The sequence below is a fragment of the Biomphalaria glabrata genome, chromosome 18 (assembly GCF_947242115.1).
Source record: "Biomphalaria glabrata chromosome 18, xgBioGlab47.1, whole genome shotgun sequence".
NCBI classification, from domain to species: domain Eukaryota; kingdom Metazoa; phylum Mollusca; class Gastropoda; family Planorbidae; genus Biomphalaria; species Biomphalaria glabrata.
This window is the reverse complement of record NC_074728.1, coordinates 16,380,895-16,396,933: the sequence shown is the minus strand read 5'-3', so window position 1 is coordinate 16,396,933 and position 16,039 is coordinate 16,380,895. Positions and strand designations below refer to the sequence as shown.

Here is a 16,039-nt window from a genome sequence, read left to right as displayed (position 1 = left end):
TTTTCTCAAACCTAATTTTATTTTCGTAGCGAAAGAGAAAAAACTTAAAAGGATCATTAGCTAAGTTTAACATACATCTACATCCAATCCACTAGATTAGAAAACACAAACTTAGACCCGCAGGCTGCGGGTAATGTCAGGCTAGTTATAAATAAAAGCCACTTTGTATTTTCTATGATGAAAAGTGGAATGTAAAATCATCTTCGTGTGTGTGTGTGTGTGTTTCGAAAATTACTACAGTTTGAAATGTAAAGAGTGTATCTTATGACGGGTCGTTCCATGGAAACGTAACATATACTAAAATACATTAGGATCAAAGACGTTGAAATGTGAGGGTATATGTACTGTAAGTGGGAATGAGGGCTTTCTATTGGTGGATGCCAAAAAATTATATGGTGTTCTTAATCGGCTTAAGAAATGTTTCATAATACTCAATATCATGTTGTTTGAACCGTAGCATATTACATTAACAAAACCTCAACTTCATTCAGTGCACATTAACCTATTTTTAGTCATTATATTTAAGTTTTAAGAAGTTACATTTTTAAAGTATTGAATTGACTAACAAATAGAAGTTTGTCCTTATACATTCTTAATCCTCTGATATATGATATAGTTGATATTTTGGGTTTTAGGTACACCGGCACAATTTAGGCCATGTCGTGCCCACTAGATCTCTGTAAACATTTTTTTTAAAGCAATCAGTTAAAAATATTTTATTTACAAGACGTTCAAATGCAAACTTTGATTTTTGTTTCTTTTAAAAACTTTTTTTTGACTGACAAATAGACACATTGGATAAAACGTGCAGTGTGTTGTGTAACTGTACCTCGTTGACTTTTTCGCTAATATTGATGTCCTAGTTACGTAGTTATTAATCAACTCATGTTAGGTCAAATCAGTGAGTGATTCAACCTTCAAATAAATAGGACATGCCATCAGGTCACGAGTGACAGTCACGGACCGTTAAGGGATGACTCACATCCTTGACTTGATTCTAATCCATTGGGACAAATAGAGGATTAAAATGAATCTATGGAGATGCATCTTAAGTTTGTTTAAAAAAAAAAAAAAAGACTTTCAAATAAGGGAGAGAATGACATAGATCTACTTCCCTTCTCAGAGTGACAGCCCCTTTCAACTGCTCTACTTCAAATATATTCTCTGTACACATCTCTACTTCTAACTCGGTCCATGGTTCACTCAAGTGCATGCATAGAGTCGGGAGACAAGTTGCAAGCATTCAAAGAAAAAAACGAAGACACGTTTTTTTAAATCCTGTATTTTATCTGATTATTTTTATCTATGTTTTATTTTTGTTACACCCCATTTCTGGAATCATAAAGAAACTAATATAATACCTGTTGATGGTTCGATGCTAGAATGATTCGATATTCGAAGAAGATTTTCAAAAGTAACAGACATTTTGAAGACTGAGATTTTAAATTTTGGGATTTTTAGGGCGCCCTTAATCCAACCAACTCTAAGGGGTTTACGGTCTGGATACAAGAGCTTTTAATTAATGTGTAAATGTTATTTTTACTGTGATCAACTTCTGTCCTTCAGTTGGTCAAGAGTAAAATTTCTCCCATAGCTCATGATCGCAAAGTCTACACAGAATGACCTACCGTTGAATTGTATTGGTTTTGTTTCCTTTCTTACATCACAATAGAAAGCAACATTTGAAATGACTTAATAAATAACAAGAAAATCGTTAACACAACTTTACCAAACCGATAACATTTAATAAATAATAATAACAATAAAAAAACAATAATAATAATGCCAGACAATGATAAATAATTCCTTTCCATGATTATAATAGTTATATTTATAATAATAATAAAAAAAAAATAATAATGAGTTTAGTTTTCTTTTTACGAAGATCGACACTGGCAGTGCCAGAGAACAACAATGAGCAAACTTCTATTGTACTAAGAGTACTAATCTGTACTATTCTTCAGCAACTTTGTCTCCCAATTGAACGTTACAGATAATAAAGCATTATATGAAGAAACGAATTACACGTTAAAACATGCAACGGATACTAATAACATCATAGCAGAGTTTTTCTAAAACATTATATTTGAAGTTGACAATAGAAATTTTTGTTTTACAAATTCAATGATGTTAAAGCAAAAAGTGTAAGATGGTGGTAAAGTGTTTAAATCCGGACCCAGAGGGTGTTTTGTTATGCTCTTAAAAATATTTCTCCTGAAAAGCTGTTTTAATGGGTCTTGTTTGTTGCCAATCATCTTACTAGCTGTATTTAGGATTTTATAAAGTTTTTTTTTATATTTAATATTGATATTTCCAGACCTGGCCGTGATGTTGAAATTTAAAGTACTGCAAATGTGGGCATGATAAAACACTGACATGACTTTTCCGTCAACACTGATAGAGGACATTGTTCTTATTAGCCTTAATTTGTGTAGTCCTTTTTTTGGTGATATAAATTTTTGTTTTCAGAAAAATATAATACATCGTCTATTTCAAGTAAATAAAAAAATATGATCATTAAAGCTTGATTAAGCCAGAAGAGTTGAAGTCAGTTTGAGTTTTAGAATTAATAATTCAAAAATGTCATTGAACTACATTTTGATTGGTAATAAATGATAAAAAGAATATAAACAATAAGAAACACTTGTATGATAAGCAATATTGGTTTTTGAAAAAGTGGGATTAAAAATACTTTCTACTATTTTTTTTAAAACGTATTATAATTTAGGTACAAGTACTAATTGAGTTGAGGCAGTGATTTGTTAGATTCACATTTTGTGAGAGATAGTACATCTGACTTACAGTAAAATCTGGCAATCGTTACAAAAAAATAAATAACAAGTTGGAAGAGTATCAATCTTACAAAACAAAGTTAATAAAACTACATCTAAAGCTCGTTTTAAAAAAAAGGGAAAAAAAGCCATAATAATGCATAAAAATAATTTTCTATTTGTTCATTTTATAAAACTTTATTTTTATCTAATCAGATTTCATGATAATTATATGACGTCATGTTTACTGCACATGATAGCCAGCTCCACTTTGTTTGTTACATCTGTGTAAATGTGGATAGTGCCAGACTCTGCCGCTGTACCCCAGCATGTGAACGTAAGCGCCAGCACTTCCAGGAAACATCGGCGCCTGATAGGTGAATGTACTCCAGATGTCATTCTTTATCTCCAGACTTTCCCAACGACCCAAGCTAATATGTTTGTCGCTACCGTAAGGATGTGATACTGAAAACATCAACCTCTCATCATCACGAGAACCTTTGTATTCGTTATAGATCTTGACTCTCAGAGCATCAAACTTCTCCATGACATTTTCCAGTCTTTCTATAAGTTGTATGTTGCATGTCCGTAAACGTAATAAGCACCAGTTGTCTTTGGCATTATACTCCACTATCTCCACTACATTATGAACGTAGTTGGGAGATGCCCCATCACTTGAACCGTCAAAAAAAAACACACAATCTGCAATGCTGTAGGCTAACTGATCAGGAACTAAATGTGCAGCTGTAGCAATGTAAATGTCTGCACAAACATTTTTCATGGCTGGGAATCGTCTTAACTGAACATTTATATTTTGACAACTTCTATCAATACGATAAACGATGCCAGACCCAAATATATCTATACTTTTTTCTAAGCCTAACAAACCGAACGAGGGCTTGCAATAAACATATTTATATCGCTCTTCCTGGTACACGTTTATGTTTATTGAAACTGTGAGATCAGCCACAGATTGAATAAACTCAAAAAGGTTTCTGTTGTCTCTGCGCCCTGTAAATAAGTCCACATATTGTTGAGAAAAATTCTCTTGACACACAAATCCATTTCTATGTGCAGTACTAAAAAAATCTTCTCTGAGTTCCAGTTGTTCAAAGTATTCATTGTGTATGTAGACATCCGACAATAATTGAACTGTAGAGAAAAAGTATAGCCAAATTTAAAAAACAAGTTAAAAAAAAAACAAATATTGTGAAATATGTAGAAATTAGATCAATGTTGGTGCCGACATGATTGTATCTCAAATTCAAATGCTGTATTACTGTATATAGTGTTATGTACATGTTATTCTCTCGATAGAAAATTTAAAATTTAAACACAGACTGGTCCAGTTGACATACATTGATTTCCGATTGAAACAAAAATAATTTGATTTCAAACACTTAGAATTTTAATTAAAAAATAAGTTCATTTTCCTAAATTTATTTAACTTAAGATGAAAATTAATTTCAAACGGAGAGATATTCTCTGTTGACCTGGATTACTATGTTTCTGGCGGGTTTTCAAATGTTCTCGTTTCTATTGGATAGACTTTCTAACATAACAATAACATTGCGTTCAGAGTGATTACTTTGTCTTTATTTCTAGATGTGATGGTTGGATATGTGGCTCTGTGATATAAACTACCCGGCCAACTTACTGAAGGAAATTGAATTCCAATTCACTATATATATATATATATATATATATATATATATATATATATATATATATATATATATATATATATATATATATATATATATATATACATACATATATATATATATTAACATTTAGCAATTTACAATTTACACTTGTTAAAGAAATTAAACAACTTAGAAAATAGTTCTAGTTTTTAAAAGTATTTTTCTTAGATTTAAAAATAAAAATAATATAAATAAATAATAAAAATATTTACAAGTATAAATAAATAGGCTTGGGAAAATGTCCTTATACTATACCTTCACTTTAATGTTATCATTAAGTAAACTAATTAAAGATTTGCATGGTATATATGTATATGTTTACATATCTATTTATTTACATATTTTTACCGCCATTTTGTAAGCACACAAGTTTGAACTTATAGGAGATGAGTTGATATGAACCTGAGCGACTTGATGGGCTTGAATACTTTCATTAGCAAGATTTAAAAAATGAATTAATCTCAATAAATCTACTTTTAATGATTTTTTTTTTATATTTACCTGCCAGGTTCCCTCGTAAATAGCCTTTAAAAGCAATGTCTTGCACTGAAACAGAATATACCTGTTTACCTGATTTATCATTGTAGGTAGGTGATGTAACTGATGGAGAGTATGTTTCTTGTGATGAAATACAGTAACTATATGTATAATTGCTATATGTATATTTGTTATTGTGTATATTTAAAAAAGTATATTAATAACGTGGAGATTTCAATACATAATGGCCGATCTGGCGTACAGAAAACGCTAGTATTGATAAATGAATTCTTTAATGAAACAAATAAAAAATTTAGTGTAGTTTTCAGCAATGTAGAAGCACATTTTTTAAGTATTTTTGTATTAGTTAGTTGACAACAGGGAACTTTCACTATGGCGTCCTTGACATTTTTATTTCCTTTCTTATAAAATCTTCCTCTTTTTCATTTTCGTAAGTTTTTTTTTCTAATTCCATTATATCGACACCATATTTCTTCCTATCACTTTCTCTTCTGTTTCTATCTGAGTGAATCTATTGCTTAAAGAACAGGAAAGGGATCTTGAAAATCAAAGTAAATCAAAGAGCAGATTACTGTGATTAACTTTTATTTTTAAATCTAATATATAAAGTAGAATGAAGAAAGACGGTCGACCGAGTCTTGCTTGGTGCCCCAACGGTCCAACACACTAAGGGATGGGTAAAAGGTAAAAAAAAATGTATGTATTATGTCCCGAATAAAAATCAAAACCGTTTGACCAAACTTGATCAAACTTGGCATAAATATTTCTAAGATCATGACAGAGACCGTAGTGTATGTTTCATATTTCTCTCACAACCTGAAGATCCAAAAAATAGACAAAAATACCTAATTATATCTCTATTAAAAAAAACTTTTTTTTTTTACAAATCGGGTAAACCCGTTTCCTTCGTAATTTATATTTGATGTGAACATTTTGGCTGAACGGGTAAACCCATTTTCATACTCTACTTTTATTTTCGTAGCAAATAAAAAAAAAGTGAATGGAACTTTTTCCATGTTTGACATAGATCTAAATCCAATCAAGTATATCAGTAACAGCCAAACTAAGGCCCGCGGGTCACATTCGACTAGTACCCGATACAAACACATGAATACCTTTGAGAGTGGCCACTCGTGTCAAACGTAGAATATTTTCTGAGGAAAATAGATATTACATAATTGTGAGAGTTCATTTTGTAAAGGGATATGTTATAACAATTCTCTCTCTCGTTCCTTTTGTTCCATGTTCTTCTTTCTCTATCTTTCTATCTATCTCACCCTACTTTAATAAGTAACATTGCTTAGAAACAAAGTCATTGAAAACATATTTAAAGTTACGTTAGCCCCATAGTGAATGTTATGTGCTCTACTATCAAGACTTTGTTGAGACTGAACGACTGTTTATAAGCGAGACATTTTTTGGACAACTTATTCCTTTGTAATTTTGGAGATTCAGCGACTGTGAAATTAAGTCCTTTTCTTACACTACCTCGATTCAAGTCACACTCCCGGACTGGAACCTTTGGGTGGTGGGTGGACGCGATTCTCGAAAACGGATCTAACGATTTTCCAAGAAATTGGATAGTTGATGTAGATCTAAAGGCATACCATTAGAATATTATAATGTCTAGTAGATTAACCAGGATTTGTTCTCGAGGGGGGGGGGGTTGACTGGGTAATGAAAGTTTCTTTTTTTTTTTTTGCATCTAACATTTATTAGTTATTAAGAGCAAAATGAGTCACACTAAAGGTTGTATCTTTTTATGTTTGTTTTTTCTAAGCTTATTTAAGGGTAAGAGCCGCTAATTACTGCCATTTATCTGAAAATTATAGAGTTTAACTGCCTATATATATAAAGACAGCTAGACAGACAGACAGGTGGATAGACAGACAGACATGCAGATAGATACATACATACGTAGATAGATATTTTGGAAAGTCATTTTTTTTCTTTTGCCTTCTCTCGAAATAAAGAAAACAAATGTTTACAAAATAAAATATATTTACCTATGAAATGTGGCCTTGCTACTCTTGTGACGCTTCCTGCAAAATGTAAATGATGATGTTGAATTACAAATACTCTACGTGTAAAATCTTGTTTCTCTTTCTAAAATAAAATAAAAAAATAACTTAGATTTCACTCCAGTCCCAACAAAGTATTTAGCTGCCGATAGAACACATTATATATATATATATATATATATATATATATATATATATATAAGGCTTGTCTTCGAGTCCGAAGATTAGTGAGGAATACAGTATTTCCCGTGGCTGCGCAGCCCCAGCTAGAACCTACATATTTTGCCACATCCAGGGCAAGCATAACCATTGTCCGCATGTGGTCGATTTAGATTTTCTTTTCGTCGTCTGCGTTTGTCCTCGGCAGCAGATTTTCTTTTGGTCTCAAATGTGTATCCCACGGCCTTCGTGAGTGACCTCCAGCAGTCTCGTTCCGACGCCGCATGCAGCCAGGTGCTCTCTTCTATGTCAGCCAAGGAAAGTTGTCGCCTAAGCTGGTCTTTGAAGCGTTTCCGTGTGGCGCCTCTGTTACGTCGACCACCTTTTAGCTCACCAAAAAATACTGCCTTTGGCGGTGGTTCTCTCAACCCTTCTATATGGCTCTGAGACATGAACACTTAAAAAAAAAACAACTAAGACTTCTTGAGCGCTTTCACCAAAGATGCTTGCGCTCCATCATGGACATACGGTGGCAGGACCGCACTACAAACAGCGATGTCCTTGCGAACGCCGGTATGGACAGTATAGAGGGACTTCTTATGGTCCGACAGCTACGCTGAGCAGGGCACGTATCTCGTATGGGATAGAAAACATTATAAAAAGAATATTTAACAAACAAAAAGACTTGAGTGCAGAATAAACAGAGCTACCATTAAAATATATATTGAAGGTCATATAAAACGAAACCAATTAATCGAACATTAGTTTGTTCTTTTATAAATATAATGTTTAGACAACACTATCAGAAAGGCTTTTTCGCCGCCCCTTTACAATTCGTGTCCAAAAAAAAAACAAAACGTTCGTGATAAATCTCTTTTTAATGAAATTTTGACCCTGGAAAGGTTTTATCCCGTGGTCAGGATGGGAAGTTGGCTCTTCACCGCCCCTACCTTTATTTATTTTTTTTTACACTTTTTAGTACTGCAGGATCACATTTTTTTAAGCTATTCCGCTTGTAGCTAAAGTTTGTTGTTATTTCCATTTAGTTAAGTGTCTTTGACTTTAAGTTATCGTTAAAATCCGCAATATTTTTATCAGTCATTTTTTTTCAAAAAGAATTTACTAGCCTGGCATTTCATCCGTTCCAGACTTAAATTACTAATTGCTACCTTATTTCGACTAACCAGACCAGAGAATTATCGACATATCTTTACTTCACTGAAACGTATCTTCTATTGAGAGAACAATTCCAGTTGTTTTCTAGACACTGAACCTTGTGGAGGCAGCCGTTGTACTATCTGGGAGCAGACTATCACGTGGAGGAGCTATTTGTAAATATCCACTTCTTTACACCGGAGGGACTAGGACTTCGACAAAGAAAGATTCTTACTACCATACGAGACGAAGTCATTTATCACAGGATAAAGCAAAGGAGAGAGCAAACAGTCAAAGAAATTTTGTTTTGCTTACCAGAGAAAACAAAAAAAAATATTTCATATTGTTAAGTACACTTGGAAAAGAAAACAAAAGTGTGGACGTATATATAACTTACCAGAATGAGGTTCTAAATATGCATGTGAGCCTCCACACGTTTGACCCTTAGTAACAACTAAAACGATAAAATGGAGATATTAAACTATGTAGAAAGTGTACACTTTTTTTTTCCCAAATGAACTAATACATTGGTAACTCAACCTATTCGATGACAGACCAACAAAATGTAAAAAAAATGTCTCAGAACCTGAACAGATCTTTTGAGATTCTAACACCCGTAGCAAGCTGTCAAACATCGGTCAGAACTTGTGCAGGTTCCTATCCCAGCATTCATTGGATCCATGATTTCATCGATCAAGTCCAGTAGGGAATCGGCGCTTGTTGCGCCATTATCCCGTTGATTGTTAGAAAGGCTTTTATCCAACCACCAGGCCTGGACATGGGGTTCTTCACCCCTGTCCTGTCTGAGGGCTCCCAGCGGTAGACGGCCATATTGATTGACTGGGCCAGATCAGACCGTGCCGCGGACACAGCGCACCGTTCCCATTCCTGGGCCCCACTCGCTATAAGTGGCCGAGAACAGTGCTAACTGCGGGGAGCTTGTCTCATATTCCTATACTGTAACCGCCACTGTTCCGTGCAGGGACCGCCACTCCAGCCACGGGACCTGATGACGGCCCCCTTTGTGGCGGACTTTTTAGATTGGGGTGCGGGCTATTTGTTCCATCCCTACCCCGAATGAGAGAAAAAAAAAGCTCATCCAGGGGATCCCGCATGGGCCTGGTTCGCTACTCGTACTTGGCCTATCTAGTTCCACTACTAGACAGTTCCACAGGAGGCGCCACGCTAAGGCGACGGGTAGTTGGAATACTCCGGTTGGATCCAGCCAGTTACTAAGCGAAGACACGAGTTGATATCCCAGCATTCATTGTATCCAGCCAGTCATTAAGGGAAGACACGAGTTGATATCCAAGCATCCATTGTATCCAGCCAGTCATTAAGGGAAGACACGAGTTGATATCCAAGCATCCATTGTATCCAGCCAGTCATTAAGGGAAGACACGAGTTGATATCCAAGCATCCATTGTATCCAGCCAGTCATTAAGGGAAGACACGAGTTGATATCCAAGCATCCATTGTATCCAGCCAGTCATTAAGGGAAGACACGAGTTGATATCCAAGCATCCATTGTATCCAGCCAGTCATTAAGGGAAGACACGAGTTGATATCCAAGCATCCATTGTATCCAGCCAGTCATTAAGGGAAGACACGAGTTGATATCCAAGCATCCATTGTATCCAGCCAGTCATTAAGGGAAGACACGAGTTGATATCCCAGCATTCATTGTATCCAGCCAGTCATTAAGGGAAGACACGAGTTGATATCCAAGCATCCATTGTATCCAGCCAGTCATTAAGGGAAGACACGAGTTGATATCCAAGCATTCATTGTATCCAGCCAGTCATTAAGGGAAGACACGAGTTGATATCCAAGCATTCATTGTATCCAGCCAGTCATTAAGGGAAGACACGAGTTGATATCCAAGCATTCATTGTATCCAGCCAGTCATTAAGGGAAGACACGAGTTGATATCCAAGCATTCATTGTATCCAGCCAGTCATTAAGGGAAGACACGAGTTGATATCCAAGCATCCATTGTATCCAGCCAGTCATTAAGGGAAGACACGAGTTGATATCCAAGCATCCATTGTATCCAGCCAGTCATTAAGGGAAGACACGAGTTGATATCCAAGCATCCATTGTATCCAGCCAGTCATTAAGGGAAGACAATAGTTGATATCCAAGCATCCATTGTATCCAGCCAGTCATTAAGGGAAGACACGAGTTGATATCCAAGCATCCATTGTATCCAGCCAGTCATTAAGGGAAGACACGAGTTGATATCCAAGCATCCATTGTATCCAGCCAGTCATTAAGGGAAGACACGAGTTGATATCCAAGCATCCATTGTATCCAGCCAGTCATTAAGGGAAGACACGAGTTGATATCCAAGCATCCATTGTATCCAGCCAGTCATTAAGGGAAGACACGAGTTGATATCCAAGCATCCATTGTATCCAGCCAGTCATTAAGGGAAGACACGAGTTGATATCCAAGCATCCATTGTATCCAGCCAGTCATTAAGGGAAGACACGAGTTGATATCCAAGCATCCATTGTATCCAGCCAGTCATTTAGGGAAGACACGAGTTGATATCCAAGCATCCATTGTTTCCAGCCAGTCATTAAGGGAAGACACGAGTTGATATCCAAGCATTCATTGTATCCAGCCAGTCAGTAAGGGAAGACACGAGTTGATATCCAAGCATCCATTGTATCCAGCCAGTCATTAAGGGAAGACACGAGTTGATATCCAAGCATCCATTGTATCCAGCCAGTCATTAAGGGAAGACACGAGTTGATATCCAAGCATCCATTGTATCCTGCCAGTCATTAATGGAAGACACGAGTTGATATCCAAGCATCCATTGTATCCAGCCAGTCATTAAGGGAAGACACGAGTTGATATCCAAGCATCCATTGTATCCAGCCAGTCACTAAGGGAAGACACGAGTTGATATCCAAGCATCCATTGTATCCAGCCAGTCATTAAGGAAAGACACGAGTTGATATCCAAGCATCCATTGTATCCAGCCAGTCATTAAGGGAAGACACGAGTTGATATCCAAGCATCCATTGTATCCAGCCAGTCATTAAGTGAAGACAATAGTTGATATCCAAGCATCCATTGTATCCAGCCAGTCATTAAGGGAAGACACGAGTTGATATCCAAGCATCCATTGTATCCAGCCAGTCATTAAGGGAAGACGCGAGTTGATATCCAAGCATCCATTGTATCCAGCCAGTCATTAAGGGAAGACACGAGTTGATATCCAAGCATCCATTGTATCCAGCCAGTCATTAAGGGAAGACACGAGTTGATATCCAAGCATCCATTGTATCCAGCCAGTCACTAAGGGAAGACACGAGTTGATATCCAAGCATCCATTGTATCCAGCCAGTCATTAAGGGAAGACACGAGTTGATATCCAAGCATTCATTGTATCCAGCCAATCATTAAGGGAAGACACGAGTTGATATCCAAGCATTCATTGTATCCAGCCAGTCATTAAGGGAAGACACGAGTTGATATCCAAGCATCCATTGTATCCAGCCAGTCATTAAGGGAAGACACGAGTTGATATCCAAGCATTCATTGTATCCAGCCAGTCATTAAGGGAAGACACGAGTTGATATCCAAGCATCCATTGTATCCAGCCAGTCATTAAGGGAAGACACGAGTTGATATCCAAGCATCCATTGTATCCAGCCAGTCATTAAGGGAAGACACGAGTTGATATCCAAGCATCCATTGTATCCAGCCAGTCATTAAGGGAAGACACGAGTTGATATCCAAGCATTCATTGTATCCAGCCAGTCATTAAGGGAAGACACGAGTTGATATCCAAGCATTCATTGTATCCAGCCAATCATTAAGGGAAGACACGAGTTGATATCCAAGCATCCATTGTATCCAGCCAGTCACTAAGGGAAGACACGAGTTGATATCCAAGCATCCATTGTATCCAGCCAGTCATTAAGGGAAGACACGGGTTAATATCCCAGCATGCATTGTATCCAGCCAGTGGGAAGACACGGGCTCAACAAAAGTCATGGGTGAACAAAATGTGTAGAAATAAATAAGTTAATGACGTAATAAAGGAAGTAATCGCCTTGAGAACGGCGTGCGTGCTTCTAATCTCGCCTTCCATATGGGATGTGTTTAGTTTAACTGATGCCAAATAATACACTGTTATTTATGACTGGGATTTTAAAATTAGGGATCTTTGGGCGCCTCTGTGTCCACCTAGCTCTAATGGGTACCTGACTTTAGTTGGAAAAAGGTAAATGCGGTTGGTCATTGTGCTGGCCACATGACATCCTCGTTAACCGTAGGCGACAGAAACAGATTGCTGCCCGTGGTGATGCGGACGTTGCTTGTAGTCTATTCTGAGAATTTAACATATTGAATATACGATATACCGCTGTTATGCGGATCTGATAATGTTTCGTATTGGATTATGTAACTGCCAAGGAGTGAAGTATTATTATTGTCATCAAATAAACTTGATATTTTGTCTGCCAAAGGGATTTAAGTCAGTCTGTAATATCTATGTTTGTCACGTGTCACGTATGACTCCAGGGAGCACGAACCCAGCATTCTACGACATTCGCGACACATTAATAGTAACCAGTCTCATGTGTACTATTAAACGACACGTCAACACACAGTCACACACTTAACGTTGACAATTAGGAATAGACTTTGTTTAAATTCCACAAACCATTTCATCAAATGCAACAAACTTGGAATGTAGAATAGCCATAGTTGTAGGCAAATTTTAATGTTGCAGGAATCTAAAAAGTTCCCCTTTCAGACCTTGTGGCCTATAGGGCAGATGATGTAAAGATCATCTGTTTCTGGAATCTAAAGCCGAGATATAAATATTGTGACTGACATCTCGAGTGTCTCTGAAATAAATACTTTGAGAAAGTAAATTTTTACATTTTCTTTGTCATATATTTATGGTGATACTGTAACACTAGAGTAGATTACTGAGTGATTGACATCATTTCGACCAAAGCTAATGTCCAGGATTTCATCAATTTTGTAGGATATGATCGACTGTCGATGCATGAGTGAATGAATTCAATATACAGTTTTGAGAATATGTATAATCTTTACCTTCGTCGTATCCATAATGTAAAGAACCATATTTTATATTGTAGAAAACTGCAAAAAGAAATAAGAATTCGTGCATTGGATAACTTTTAAAGCACTTTGTCAAGAAACATAAAAAATGGGTACATGCTATATAGATTGTATTTCTAAATAAAACTAAAGCAAATATAACAAGCTGCACACTCGAATAGTTAAATTATTTACCTTTTAAAATGATGGTAATCAAGGATATAAATACAATGTATGGGTGTCTTGTCAACTTAGAAACTGTGGATAGTGTCAGAAGCATTACGTTTTGATTTGTAGTTTTACTACTGCATCGATTACAACTTGTTAAATTATACGAAGCTATTGTTTGTATTGCCAACTAAGTCTTACCAAAAAAGGAAATGAGAGATGCCAACTCACAAAATAAAAATGGGTGATTTTTTATCTGAAGAGCTGTGAAATATTAAATTAAGGCAATCATCATGTTAGCTTTATCTTCAGTCATTTAATATGTATATTGGTAAGAATATGATTAAACTTATACATGTAGATATTGGAAGTACAAAGAAGTACTATTCACATACGCCGAACGGCCCAGTTTCTTGCCAGAGCACTATGGGAGGATTGAGTCCTTCCTGCTCTGATTTTGCAATAGGAGCTCATTTCAGGTCCACAAAAGCTTCTAATCACATGACAATAACACGGGTCATATTTACGTGCTAAGTTCATACCAGTACTGTCCCTTGTCCATCGACATTGCACGCTTAACTATATTACTAGCCTGTGTCATATACGTCAGCTGATCATACAGTTTACTCTATCCAATAGGAATGTAACAATATATATATCACATCATTGATAAGGATATTTTTATATTTCTTAGTGTTTTAAAGGTTCCAAGAGATGTGGTCTTTAAGTAATAAATAATAATAAAATAATAATAAAGTAATCTGAAGTATTTTAGAAATTGTATAGTTATTTGGTGTCAAAATTATTACTGTCTTTGTGATAAATGCAAAGTAATCCATGAACAGTATGTATTGCTATACTATACAAAGTTATGAACATTGCCTTGAGGTATCCGGTACAGTTACTGTGAACTATAAAAACATTAAAACATGTCATATGTTGCTAAGAACGCCAACCTAAAGTGCACCAACGAATTCAAAATAAAAAACTGTGATTTATAATGTTTTAAAAGTGAATGTACTACGAACATCGGCAAGACTTCAAGTAAAAAGATGTAACAGTACAAGATGTAACAGTACAAGATGTAACAGTAGAAGATGTAACAGTACAAGATGTAACAGTAGAAGTTGTAACAGTAGAAGTTGTAACAGTACAAGATGTAACAGTACCAGATGTAACAGTACAAGGTGTAACAGTACAAGATGTAACAGTAGAACATGTAACAGTAGAAGATGTAACAGTACAAGATGTAACAGTACAAGATGTAACAGTGGAAGATGTAAGAGTACAAGATATAACAGTACAAGATGTAACAGTACAAGATGTAGCAGTACAAGATGTAGCAGTACAAGATGTAACAGTACAAGATGTAACAGTACAAGATGTAACAGTACAAGATGTAACAGTACAAGATGTAACAGTACAAGATGTAACAGTACAAGATGTAAAAGTTTTATGTTTGTTATCTCCATCCCCATAGAATAAAAAGTCCTAGTAAAGAATCGACGGTAGTTTATTGTAGTAAAGACAATATCAGAAAAAAGTATTGACATTTTTTTTTTCAGAAAGAGGGCAGCAATGTAAAAGACTCATTTAGCTCAGCGACGCACTATAGTGGGAAGCGTGGTCGAGATACTAAGTACGAACTTGGCTTGGCTATCTATGAAGGGGGCTCGAGGTTCGACACCCGACTCGGGCAGAGTTGTGTTTACTGAGCGCCTAAAGGCAGAACGAAAAACTACAATATTATAATATATGTAGTTGATGGACTTTAAACGCGACATATAGTGACATCACGAATAGTGGGGTTAGTTTATTTTTGTGCTATTTTATTTCTTTGGCATTAGGACTTGGAGGTGACAATATCAATCATTGCCAGAGAGACTGTGGCCCATTCTGTATTAAACTTTGTTTGAATCGCTCAGAAGTCTAGACTCTTTCATTTCTACCTGTTTTTGTGATGCTTTGCCTAAATTACTTGCATTAGTTGTAATACACACATTTAAGACAGTCAAACATCTCCTGAGTAACTGTCCTAGTCAGACACATCTCTACATCAGCAAAGCACCATTACAAAACCAACCAGAAATATCGCTAGCTGCAAGAGTTCAAGTTCAAGTATCCCTATCAAGTTCATTGCACTCACTAAGATTGAGATACGCAGCGGAATCAAGCAATTGAAGAACTGCAAATCTGCAGGACCTGACAGCATCCCGCTTAAGGCACACTTGATACCAGTGTGAAGCTCCTCTATCCTTTCTTCTGCAAGAAATGGGGGGAAAAAAAAAGAAGTGCCACTAAAGTGGAAAGAAGGAAGTCTCATCAAACTCCACAGAGATAATGCTGATGTCCATTCCCGGAAAAGTGTTTAACCACATTCTGCTGAATCGTAGGAAAGAGGCTGTAGATCTACATTTCCGTGACCGACAAGCTGGTTTTCGAAAGGGGAGATCATGCACAAATCAAACAG

At 36.2% G+C, this 16,039-nt stretch overlaps 1 protein-coding gene across 2 annotated transcripts in view; it reads right to left on the bottom strand.

Annotated features, from left to right (window-relative positions):
• Positions 1-1,297: 1,297 nt before the first annotated feature.
• The window catches only part of LOC106077574 (uncharacterized), a 37,181-nt gene continuing 22,439 nt past the window's right edge, over positions 1,298-16,039 (bottom strand). For both annotated transcript variants that reach the window (XM_056017530.1, XM_056017532.1), the window contains 8 exons: positions 13,771-13,833; positions 13,597-13,659; positions 13,396-13,443; positions 8,708-8,764; positions 6,982-7,017; positions 6,091-6,129; positions 4,979-5,023; positions 1,298-3,923 (listed from right to left, as the gene is read on the bottom strand). In XM_056017530.1, the coding sequence (XP_055873505.1) occupies positions 3,016-3,923; positions 4,979-5,023; positions 6,091-6,129; positions 6,982-7,017; positions 8,708-8,764; positions 13,396-13,443; positions 13,597-13,659; positions 13,771-13,833 (1,259 nt within the window). In that variant the 3' untranslated portion in view covers positions 1,298-3,015. The remainder of the gene's footprint in view (positions 3,924-4,978; positions 5,024-6,090; positions 6,130-6,981; positions 7,018-8,707; positions 8,765-13,395; positions 13,444-13,596; positions 13,660-13,770; positions 13,834-16,039) is intronic.